Source organism: Rissa tridactyla, chromosome 1 (genome assembly GCF_028500815.1).
Source record: "Rissa tridactyla isolate bRisTri1 chromosome 1, bRisTri1.patW.cur.20221130, whole genome shotgun sequence".
Classification (NCBI taxonomy): Eukaryota; Metazoa; Chordata; class Aves; order Charadriiformes; family Laridae; genus Rissa; species Rissa tridactyla.
The window spans coordinates 191,796,094-191,808,768 of record NC_071466.1 but is presented as its reverse complement, the minus strand read 5'-3'; the positions used below and the strand labels follow the sequence as shown (position 1 = coordinate 191,808,768).

Genomic DNA, 12,675 nt, shown 5'->3' with positions numbered 1-12,675 from the left:
AGTGCTGTTATCACTCTATGTGCCAAGAAAAACTCAGTGCTGCTCTATCTAGAAGCAAAAATACTAACTCTTCCATTTACAAAGCCACGTTTGTGTTAACAAGGGCAAATATCTATCTAATAATCACAGTAAAATACTCTAGCCATGGTTGCAAAATAATTTTTACAGCTGCTATATGTAAACCTGCATGTTTTCTACTGCTCCTGTCATTTTGTTCTTTGGCGGTAATCGAACATTCCTACAGGAACATTAAGAGAACACACCTCCTCCTTTGGTGCGCTCTCTGCTGTGCTTTGCCAGTGCACAGTGGCCCCAGGACCACTACAGATTTACCTTCCACCAAGGATCTTTGCACAGTTTTGTCTCGTGTACCACTTTCCCTTCTAACCACTGGCACAGGCTTTCCTTTTCCTTTGGGAATCTTTCAATCAAGAAACTTCCTGCGAGAGCTGGTGGCAGCAATTAAAGAATCATTAAGGAAGCTGGGAACGGGTCTGGCCCTCCAACAGCTCTGCAATTGGGGATTACTAAGGTAGAATAAGGATTTGGAGTGATTTCTATTGAGTTGTATATGGCAGCATCTGAAATAGCACAAGACTATGTCTACACCAAGACTAAAAAATACCAGTGATACCTCAAATATCATAATATGGTAACTCCTAATACTTAAAGACTCTTCAATGGTAATCACAGAACATGGGTTACACATGTCTTAAAGGACATGTTCAGCCAAAAGTGGTATGATAAGTGCAGCAGAGTGCTCTTCTGGAGAATGGTGTTATAAGGCACAAAAATGTATTCAGCGTAGGGTTATTCTTCCCTCCTGCCCACAGCCCTGAAAGTGAACAGGGTGTTTTCTGAGCCTGGCATCCCAGCACGCACGGACCTCCACTCGATCTGTCAGTTTTCATGTCCCCTTAGTGTAATTTTAAAAATGAACATTTCTGCATCGTACAACACACCATTTTACAGGAAATGCATGAACAGACCAAAGAATATCAGTTTACAAAACTTCGTGTTGCATATTGGGCTGACAGAGCTTTATAATGACTGCATGAAGTCACTGAGACATACTAAACCTACAGCCACTTGAAGCTATCCTTGAAATCAGTTTTTCAGAGTGGATTTGCGCATGGTGTGATGAACCCCATGATAACTCAAAATCACGATAACCACCAACTCCTAGTTAATTGTGGAGTATACTTTCAGTGATTTTTTACTAATAGTGTTTTATATACTCCTCCAACCTGAGTGAAAATAAAAATCATTTGCATATTAATCTTGGGAAGCGTCTGAGAATCTCAATTCAAATATCAAACCTGTGAACACATGGAAGTCCTGAACAATGGGGACACAGACAAACCAGATGGAAAAGTGAAATTAAGATATTGGTCAAACCAGCTATAATCTGAAGACATGAAAAGCAAGAAGTATAAAATGGTATCATCCGTATAGATTCATAATAGAGGCGTACCTTCTAGAAAAGTTGATCTGTAGTCTACAGATTCGCTTGAAACCATTTCTGTCGTTGGACTTACACTCCTCGCGCTCACCAGCCTGTCCAGGTGGGGAGTGTGCACTCTGCCGTCATAGCGCACTAGGTCGCTTCCCAGATCTGAAGCGGGAGGAGAAAGAAATATTGGAAAACCCTCATGTTTACTGCGTGCCAGCATTCATTTAGCTATTTATTTAAGGTTAAGATGTTCTGCTCTGCCGTGAATAGGGTCAGGTTGTTGCTGAGGCAGACATGCGCCGAACCTGAGCTTCAGCTACTTGAACAGCACAAGAATTGCTGTAACTTGTGTTAAAGTGCTGCTCTTGGACACAGTGGAAGTTCCAAGAAAGCTTTGAAGCCTCTGAGGCCAGCTTCATGATCTGACTGTGATACCGTGTCAGAACAAGACCTGCTTATATACTAGCTCCCCTCTTCCTTCCCCCTTGCGTAGTGCAGTGGTTCCCACTGGAAGGAAACCAGACACGGCGGCCAGAGAGGAGGCACACTCTGACCAAGTTCTTGATTTGGGTGAACCAGAACACTGCAGCGCTCTGTCTTGCACAACCTAGGCACAGCCTGGAGGACTGCAAGGCAACTGTATGAAGCTGAAGTACTCGTGATTCCATGCATGTCATTTACTCATCCCCTATTCCAAGGCTGATTGGGGAAGAGAAGTTTCTAATTTTTCTTAATAGCTCAGAGTTTCTCCGAAATCATTCTCCTTCAGGCATAGTGTGGCCCTTCACCCAGCTCAGGCAAGAGCCAAGGGCTGAAATGCAAGTAAACATTGGACTTGGTTGTGAAACGTCTGCTGACAGGTTATAACAGGACATTGCATGGCAGTTAAGCAAAGCATAAACTGATGTCAGTTTTTAAAATGTAAGGTACAATTATGGAATCATTTGATGGAATTGACTATGATGGACCTTTAATTTGTTTCTTCTTCCTTCTCCAGAGGAAAAAACCCAAAAAGATCAAAATTAAAACTGATGTTGAAACAACTCCAGCAATTAGCCCAGTGAAATTCTGATCTTGCCGGATTAGCACTTTTCCGATAACTGTTGACAAAACTTCTTGCTTCCACTGAAAAAAAAAAAAAGAAAAAAAAAAGCATGATTTCAAAAGACAAGAAAGAAGTAGATTATTAGTGCTAAAGTATGAGCTGATATGTCCCCTATGTATTAAGTCTCGATTGATTTAAATCTTGATGCTGTACTGCGATAAGATACTGGGAATGGAGAAATTTATTATATATATATATATATTGGTGTATGCGAAAGCAGATCTCCATTTTTATGATGCATTACATGCCTTCAAGAGCTCTGGTAGTGACACAGCTATGTATGTGCTACACCATACACATGGCACGCACTCACACACGCACTCTGGATAACAGGGTCACACTGCTACCAGATGTTTATTCAAAATGCTAAATTTATGCCTTTACTCAAATGGTGCAGGGAAATGTATAGGCCTATGGATATATGGGCTGAGACCTATGTTAAAAAAACTAGCCCAAATGTCTTTAATATGTGACCTTCTGGTGTAAATATGCGACCTTCTGGTGTAAATATGGTGTAACATCAAACTCTCTGTTGACAGTGTGCCTGCTTTTTAGTTCCCAAGGTCACGTGAGCCTGTCCCTTGCCAGCTTCTAGCTTGTCAACAGTTTAAAGAAACAAAACAAAACAAAAACACAATCCCAAAAATCAACAACCAAACACCAAGCAGCTAACAAGGAAAAAACTGGTTTAGGTCACACAGCACTAGCTCAGTCAGTTGGAATGCATTTGGCCATCTTTTCTCTTCCTCCCCTGGAATTCATTCCTCTGGGTACTGTAATGATGGATTTGCCCGTCAAAAGAGCAAATTTTCTTCTTCGCTGGGCAGACTGCAATTTCTGAGGCTCCTTGCCAGTAAACAAGCAGAAACCTTATTTAACCCCTTTATGTTGTGTTCTTTTCTACGTAGGAAATATATGTCATGCATATCTGTTTCTTAGAGGTTAAGGAAATATCCCATAGTAGAGCTGACTAAATGTAGTGCCAGTCCTGGTTGCATATGTAAAAATATGAACAGGTACAGAATGCAACATATGCACAAGTATTCTATGAAACTAGGCATTTACTGGACTGGGAAACAGATTTGCCAAAAAGAAGAGCTGCGTGTAATTTTACAGTTTGCCTGATACATCCAAGAAATTTAATTTGCAGTTTTCAAAGTAAATTAATATTAAACTAAATTAATATTTACTGTATTAGTAAAGCACATTAGTTATTACTATTTACTTAGACTGCGGTAGCACATAGGAATACCGTTCACGGCCCAGGATCCTATTGAGATGAATGCCATAAAGACACACTAAAAATAGAGGGTCTCTGCTCCAAAGAGCTTACATAGTGTTTGATCGTAGTCATATTTACATGACTGGCAAAGTTTCCACTGTTTTCAGTGAATCAGCGTCCATGATCATCAAATTTCATAGTTTAAGGGTAATCCCCTTCCACTGTGATTTTCCTTTTTTATGTTTTTTTAAAAAATACAAAGATGCTGAAAGATTTCTGCCTTATTCTATGAATCAGTAGGTCAAAACTTTCTACAATTTAAATTTGCAGTAGGGCTTTGAATGACTCTAGTGAGACCACCTTTAGAACAATAATTTTAGAACTCAAACATTTGTCCTAAGTGTCTGCATCTTACAAAAAGAAGTGAAATGAAATTACAAAAAGCTGACAAAAAAATTCTTTCAGAAAGGACCTGATCCTCTTGACTGCAGCAGAATTTTTTGCTGAAAAAAGGACTTGTGAACGCCGAAGTAAACCTACTCCATCACAGCTTCCCATTCTTCCCCATGTGTTTCCTCTTGTGCTTGGATTAATAACTATGATTTTATTTCTGTGCTTAGCCAAGGTCCTGCTTTGTGCCTAAAGCTCCATAAAGCCTCTGTACAAACAGGTAATAACAACGATGCTGATAATAATTCTTTTAAAAGAGTCGATATTATTTGAATTTCCATCCCAAACAAACAGGGATAGAGAGATCTCTGTAAACAAAGGCTTAGGCTTAAATTTAAAGTTTATATGCTCAATAGTGACATTGGGAATAATAATAAAAATGGTATTAATATCTCATGTGTGGTGTAGTTGCCTCACCTCTATATTTAGCTCGCTGTTGGATTTCAGGAGATCGCTGGGAACCGTACACAGAATTGATTCCGACTGCAGGAGGAGGTTTTCGCAGCTTTTATTTCCAACTTTTAGCACCTCTCCTTTAACAGCTTCTGAATCAATATAATTTCCCTTGGAAAAAAAAAAATCAATTTCATATTACATAACCATCTCATAAAAGTTAAGGAGAAGTCCTTTCATTACATTAGAATTTTTTAAATGGAAAAACAATTGTGAACTAAAAGACTAATGCAAATTTACATTGCCCTGTCAATATGCACGTATCAGGTTTCTTCATGTAAATGGGAGTTTGACAGACAGGCCAGAGGGGGATGATAAAGTTTACAGATAAAATCTGCTGTCACTAATACTCATACAGCCCATACAGACTTCTAAAAATGTAAATGTCCGAGGGATAAATTCTGTTGGTCCTGTTCAGATTTTTGCATAATTTGCACAAGAAAGGAAGCATTATGTGACCCTGTTGTTTATACAAAACTGGCATTATATTATCCACAAAGTAAAGGCATCTCAAACATTTTGTTTTGCAAGTGGTTGTGATAGCAGGAGTGAAGCTTTCAAAAAGAACTAATTAATTATATTCATAAAAATGCACAAATCTGTTAAAATCACATTCCACAGACCAAAGAGGAACAAACCCTGGTAAAAATGACAGCATGAAAAGCACACTCCCTACTCAGAAAACCTGCTTTCGCATCCCAGACTTGGATAAAATATTATTTAAGGGGATAGAGTGCACCCTCAGCAAGTTCGCTGATGACACAAAGCTGGGAGGGATGGATGACACACTGGAAGGCTGTGCCGCCATACAGAGAGACCTGGACAGGCTGGAGAGCTGGGCAAAGAGGAACCTTATGAAATTCAATAAAGGCAAGTGTAGGGTGCTGCACCTGGGGAGGAATAACCCCATGCACCAGTACAGGTTGGGGGCTGACCTGCTGGAGAGCAGCTCAGTGGAAAGAGACCTGGGAGTCCTGGTGGACACCAGGATGGCCATGAGCCAGCAATGTGCCCTTGTGGCCAAGAAGGCCAATGGCATCCTGGGGTGCATCAAGAAGAGTGTGGCCAGCAGGTCGAGGGAGGTCATCCTCCCCCTCTCCTCTGCCTTGGTGAGGCCGCATCTGGAGTGCTGTGTCCAGTTCTGGGCTCCCCCGGTTCAAGAAGGACAAGGAACTGCTGGAGAGGGTGCAGCAGAGAGCTACCAAGATGATTAGGGGACTGGAACACCTCTCTTATGAAGAAAGGCTGAAGGATTTGGGTGTCTTCAGTCTGGAAAAAAGACGGCTGAGGGGGGATCTTATCAACACTTATAAATACTTAAAGGGTGGGTGCCAGGAGGATGGGGACAGGCTGTTTTCAGTGGTGCCCGGGGACAGAACAAGAGATAATGGGCACAAACTTGAACATAGGAAGTTCCATCTCAACATGAGGAAGAACTTCTTTCCTTTGAGGGTGGCAGAGCACTGGCACAGGCTGCCCAGAGAGGTGGTGGAGTCTCCAACTCTGGAGACATTCAAAACCCGCCTGGACGCATTCCTGTGCAACCTGCTGTAGGTGACCCTGGTCTGGCAGGGGGGTTGGACTAGGTGATCTCCAGAGGTCCCTTCCAACCCTATGATTCTATGATTCTATGATTTTATGCTTATTCCTTCTGGTATTGTCATAGTAGTGTCCAAAGGCCAAGTTCAGGATCTTTTGTGCTCAGGAGTCCATCAATATTTAAAAAGCTGCCCCACCCTGTGTACGGCTCAGCTTAAGATGAAAGAACAGGCATATTAAGGGGAGTAGAAGGGGAGCAGTGGGGAGTAACACTAATACAGGCTATTCATGTGGTCTGGATCCGGGAGTTTCTCACAAGAAGGGAGGAAGGCGTCATGGCTGACACTGCTATAAGGCCTCGTATACTGGAAAGACAAGAAGAATCCCATTATGAGGGTCAAAAATATCTTACTTTGGAATATGTCTTGGGTCTGCTGCAGAATCAAACTGAGCCCCAGGAAAATATTAATAAAAATATAGGAGAGCCAGTCCAACGTCCTCCTTTGACTGGCAAAGCCACACCCAAGGTGAATGGTTTTTAATTGCTGGCCAAAAAAGTCCATTTAGCACTCTATCTTCTGTCTACTTGGAGCCATTCTGTTTGGTGTTAATTAAATAAATATCAAAGTTTATTGCTTATTAGTGTGGAAGCTTGCTGCAGATTGTGAGCCATCCATGTTCAAATCTTTTCCTTTGAATGACGTAACTCAAAAGACTTGACTGTGGGTCTTCCATCTCTAGGATAAATGTACTATTCTGGAGAGTGTACGTGAGTGGCCTCTCTGTTTCTTCTACACCAAAACTTAGAATTTTTTCTCCACCAAAACTCATACTTACCCAAGGCAAAAAAAATCATATTGACGTTTCCTAAGGTGGTCCTTAGCCAGTTACAACAAATATACTAGTTTTTACTTATAACCATTACCATTATACTACCTTTATTATATTATGGTTTCAAGTGTATTGGGTATAATATCTCAATATATTAAGAGTTTCAAAACTCTTTCAGCAGTGTTTTTTCTCTTCTAAGGACCACAGGATTTGCCTATGATTTTAAGAAAAGGAGGAAACCGACTTCTCTGAGAACCAGGAAACAATATTTTCTATTTTAAAATGTGTATTACCCCCTTTTTGCTGAGCAATGGCTTTGCATGCAAGTTGCAGAAGCTAGTTACTGGACTGAGTGGCTGTTGCAAACCAATCTGATAGACCAACTACCACACGACTTTAGAGAGATGGGAACAATATGGGTGAAAGTCTAAAGCAGTGGAAGGACCACAAACCAAGGCATGGATTTTGAGATTGGTGTCAGCAGAATTTTTGAAGTTCCTAAGCAGAGTGGGCTGACTTGGGAAGGACTGGGAGTTTCTGCAGCTGTAGAGCTTCCACTTCAGCTTGCTCACAACTACCCAGGTTTCCATACTGCACTCTCTTGGATCAGACATTGAAACATAATTTTCTATACATTGTGGAAGAAGATTGAAAATAGAGTGACCTATAAATAGACAAGAAGAGTTCCTTAAGATTGTCTCATAAAGAATGTGTTGTTCTGGTTTAGGAATAGAGTAGGCAATTTAGTAAGCCTTGTCCTACTCTTAATTTTAGGGCAGATGTGCCAGAGGAGAGCCAAGATCTCAGATGCGATGTGTAACATGAAATGACAATTGCGCTACTTCTTCCTCTAGTGGAAGATTTGTATTTATACATACACCCTAGTCATCCAGTGGCCCATTCCTAGGCCTCCTCTGGAAGCACGCACAGAGACCCCGCACCAGCTTGGTGCACAAGCACAACTCAAGACCTCTGGGCAGACTGAGGTAAGAAGCTGTTTCTTTCCTTATTTACTTGTTTGGGTTTTTTTTTTTTTTCACAGCTAGGACACACTGGGCTGTCAACAGGCCAGCTTGCAGGTCTGGGTCAGTGGCTCTTATGGGAGGCAGCAAGTAGACTCTGTCCTCTTCAGCAGACTCAGGTCTTACAGAGAAACACCAGAATTTCTCTTGCCCTGAGAGCTTCCCATGTTGGCGGCAGAAGGGAGCACTTCTGAAGTGGTGTCTTCACGGTGTTGAAGCAGAGAAGTGCCTCAAGCCACTCTGCCATGACCCCTCTGACTGGGGCATGGTGGGCACTGAGAGACTTCAAAGAGCCACATACTTGGCAGAGGAAGACAGTGATGATGTGGGGCCCTGAGAGGCTCAGGAGCGTGGAAGACAAAAGGGCTAGCACTGAAGACAAGAAGGGCTGGCATTCAGTGGCACACAGTGCCCTGACTGTGTTTTAGAAGACTTAAAGTTTTCTTGTGTGTAACATTTTCTTACAAAAACATCTTATGGTCATCAGGGGAAACCAAACAGAACCTTTCAATCGGTACCTACTGTCATTTGATGAAAGCCAAATATGTCACACTAGATTAGTTTGACTGAAAAACTTGTGATAAAGCTCCCTCCGCCCCTCTGAAACTAATTAAGAAAAAGATAAAAGAACTTTGGTTTGGTAGAACAGACTGTTCACTGAAGCAAGCTGCCATTTAATTTCATGCTGAGCTTGCTTAATTACTGCACAAAATATGATCATGAGGCATGTAAACTTGTGTGTATTTTTGAATGCGGGTATGGGACGAGGGAGAAGTGTTGCCAATATGGCTTGTAATGATCTTTTGGCTCTCGACTATAATTTCTGAAAGTCGCCTCACTGTTTTGATAGAAGCATCCCACTATAACTAATGTTATTTAGAGGAAGATGTTAAATTGGTGCTTGTTCATGCTTTGTTCTAGGAGACCAGCTTTCACTAATGTTCTTCTCCAGCTGGTTGCCAGGAAATAATCAGGACATTAGGCTTAGGTAGGTATCTGCCTCCGGTGCCATGACTACAGGTGACATCAATGCTACAAAATTGTGACACTGGTCAGTTGTCAGTGGGACAGTCCTCAGCCAGCCTTTCTCATCTGAATGGCTTCTTCCCAGCAATAAAGAGCACTAGGGGCTTGTCCTTAAGGAAGAATAAAAGGTTCAAGAGTAAAAGAAAGAAGAATGTTAAAAAACACCTAATTTTTAACCTCAGTCCCTGGGAATATTATGGAGCAAGTCCTCATGGATATTTTTCCAGGCAGAGGAAGGACAAGAACGCAACTGGGAAAAGCCAGCATAGGTTCCTAGAGTGGATTTTGCCTAAGCAGCCTGATGGCCTTCTATGAGGAGATGACTGGTTCTGTAGATGAAGGGCGAGCACTGGACGTTTACCTTGACACAGTCTCTCCTAGCATTGAAAACAAATTGGGATGATACGGACTGGACGGATGGACCGTAAAGTGGGTGAAAAACTGACTGGCCATCAGCTCAAAGGTTAGAAGTCTAACAAGTGGCATTCCTCAATGGCTGATACTGGGACCAATGCTGCTTAAAATCTTTATCAGCAACCTGGACAAAGGGACAGGATACACTGTCCTTGTGCTTTCAGATGAGATCAAATTTAGGAAAATGACTGAAATACTGGAGGACAGGATCACTGCTCAGAGTGACTGTGGCAAGCTGGAGGAGTAGGCCAGCAGGAACCTCATAAATTCAACAAAGATGGATACAAAGTCCTGCACCTCAGGTGGAATGACCCCATGCACCAGGACAGGATAGGGACCGCAGGGTAGAAAGACACTCTACAGAAAAGGACTTGTGGTCCTCATGGACCACAAGGTGAAACGAGGCAGCAGTGTGCCACTGTTGTGATGAAAGCTCACCACATACTTTAGCAGCAGCAAAGCCATTAGATTGAAGGTGATTGTTTTCCTCTTGTGAGGACCTTGTGAGGCACTTGTGAGACCACATCTGGAGAACTGTGTCCAATTTTGAACCCCACAGAACAAGAGAGATACTGAGAAACTGGATGAAGTACAGCAGAGAGCCACTGAACTAGGAAGAGAGCTGAAGCACAGGATGCACAATCCAAGGCTAGTGAAGCTGGGTTTTTAAAGCTGTCAAATCTCCATTCTTGGAGATCTTTAAAACTCATCTAGACAAGGCCATAGGCAACCTGACCTAATTTTTAACTTAGCCCCGTTTTGAGCAAGGGGTTTAGATTACAAAGACCTCCAGAGGCTCCTTCCAATCTAAGTTATTCTATGATTCTTCTCAAATTAGTCTTCTTTCCAATTGGTTGATATGCATGACCTGGAAAATACTGGAAAACACTGCTGTCACTGCACAGAGGCACTGAGCCATGCAGCAGCTATATATTCCCAGCTCTCCATTGACCCGCACACCAGAACTCTTTCTAGCGTTTCTCCATAACTGAACAGAACTGCTCTGCATTCAGGAAGGGGTGATTGTACGGCCACAAGTTCCAAGTAGAAAAACAAAACAAAAAAATAAAAAAATCAGATTGATTATTCTTTGGAATTTTCCCAACACGCTTTGTGGAGACAGATCAATATTAAGAGAGTTTGACACTGAACTCAGCATGGCTGAGGCTCTGAGGTAAATCCCCTTTGCTTTCCTGCAGCTTAGGAGCTGGCCCACTGGACCATCATCTTGGAGTCAAGGACCTCAGGGCTTCAAGATTTCATGTTTGTCATAGCGGAAAAGAGTTTGGGCGTACACAACTATGGAGCAGCTACAAAAAGAGATGACACCAGCATTAAGGCTGAATCTCTTCTGTAAAGCATTTTAATACATTATATTGTATATAAATTATAGATATTCTATATAAATTTCATGTACATAATAATACATTCTCATAAACATCCATTATAAATTATAAATACTGTTTCTAATTTATACTGTTCCTATTTGATGCTCTAACTCAGAAAAGCACTAGATTTCAGGAAATCGGACTCTCACAAAATTGAATTAACTTTCTCTACAGCACTCTAGTAAAGAGCAGCCTGTGCCTGCGAGGGCCCCACATTCCTAAGAGATGTTTCTCAGTGCTGTGTAGACCATTCTCAGTGCTCCTTTAACGGGCTCTCAGCATCAACTTTGCATTTTTCATGGATCCGTAAATATTTAGGCTACAGTGGTGACTGATTCTCACGAGTGACTTTGTGCACAGGCCAGAGCTTCCCTCCGCTCTAGAGAGCCAAAGCTGCTAGGCCACTTTGTAAAGGCAACTCCATGTCTTTTGTGAGGAAGGGCACAAAACCCTGTGACAGTAAGAGCTGGCACTCGCGCGCAGACCACACGCTTCAGGTTCTGGGCTGCTGGCTGCATTTAAACCTGAACCGGTGACGCAGCTCATTGCAATCAGAAGCTGACGCAGTGTGGTCCTACAATGAGGACAAGGAAAGCCCCTCTCCTACCCCACCTGATGCCAACAACAACCACTCTGGTATATCTTTGGTTACAGCTCTGCATCTTTTAGGTGTGACAGCTGGGGGCTCGGAAGAACGCGGTACTGAACGCACTGCTCTCCGTCTCTCTCTGCCTGTGCTTCCTTAGGGCTTCCTTTATTTCATCAAAATGTCTGTTCCACACTACACTGCTGATGTGCACTTGCAAAACATTGAAAAATGTATTCGTATTTCAACATTTCTTACCTTAATTTCCAGAATGTTTTGGTTGCCTCTTGAGATGAACACTGGCTTTTCAAAATGCTTAAATACAGGATTATTTACATAATCAAAATCAAAGTACAAAGAGCTGACACCATCAAAAATAAAGAACACTTTGGTTACAAAGGGTGGTTGGAGATTGAAGGCTTTCAGTGAAGGAGTTGTACAGCAGATTATCTCTGAGCTAGAGCGGTGGCTACACGCCTGTAAGAAAGAAAGAAAGAGGTAATTGAGTAAGTACGTGCATAGGAAGTCACTGATGAACGTAACTGTTCTTTAACAATACACATATATTGAAAAAATAAACACCAGAGGTCTTGTTCTTCTTTAACCAAAGCAAAATCCTGATCAGTGCTACACAGCGTTTATTTAGAGCTGGGAGAAAAGTATAAAAACTTCATGTCAATGGTGTTTGCACTCTTGTTGAGGAAATGTTCAAGTAAACAAGCTTCCTGGCCTGATTGTTCACAGCACTTTTAAAGTAAATATTTTGCAGATAATTAATGGAAAATGATTTCCAAAGCCAAGGACCATCAGAAGGCTATCCTGATGCACTGAGCTGGACACAAAGCAGCCATAACTCAGCTTACCCGGCCTATATCAGAGTGACTGCCACAAGGATTTCTCTTCCTTTCACACTACCAAAGCAATAGCAAGGGACCAGAGAAAAAGGCAAAAATAGGGCCAATGAATCTGACTGAAATAGTGGAAAACCAAAGTAAAGCACTGTCTACCCAGAGCATAGCTAAGCCGCCTTGTTTCCAGAAAGACACTGTGGATGCTGCGAAAAATTGCTTTAAAGCCGAAACCACCATGGGATTCTGGTCCATGGAAGCTCAGCAAAGTGTATATTCTTTCAAAAAATGTACGTGTAAGGCCCCAGACACGTGGTATTCGGTGTTTAAGTACACTG

The 12,675-nt window shown here is 42.0% G+C and overlaps 1 protein-coding gene across 4 annotated transcripts in view; it reads right to left on the bottom strand.

The window, feature by feature from the left end:
• The window catches only part of MET (MET proto-oncogene, receptor tyrosine kinase), a 102,033-nt gene that overhangs the window by 12,616 nt on the left and 76,742 nt on the right, over positions 1-12,675 (bottom strand). For all 4 annotated transcript variants that reach the window (XM_054207293.1, XM_054207309.1, XM_054207300.1 and 1 more), the window contains 4 exons: positions 11,748-11,966; positions 4,648-4,794; positions 2,422-2,578; positions 1,475-1,615 (listed from right to left, as the gene is read on the bottom strand). In XM_054207293.1, the coding sequence (XP_054063268.1) occupies positions 1,475-1,615; positions 2,422-2,578; positions 4,648-4,794; positions 11,748-11,966 (664 nt within the window). The remainder of the gene's footprint in view (positions 1-1,474; positions 1,616-2,421; positions 2,579-4,647; positions 4,795-11,747; positions 11,967-12,675) is intronic.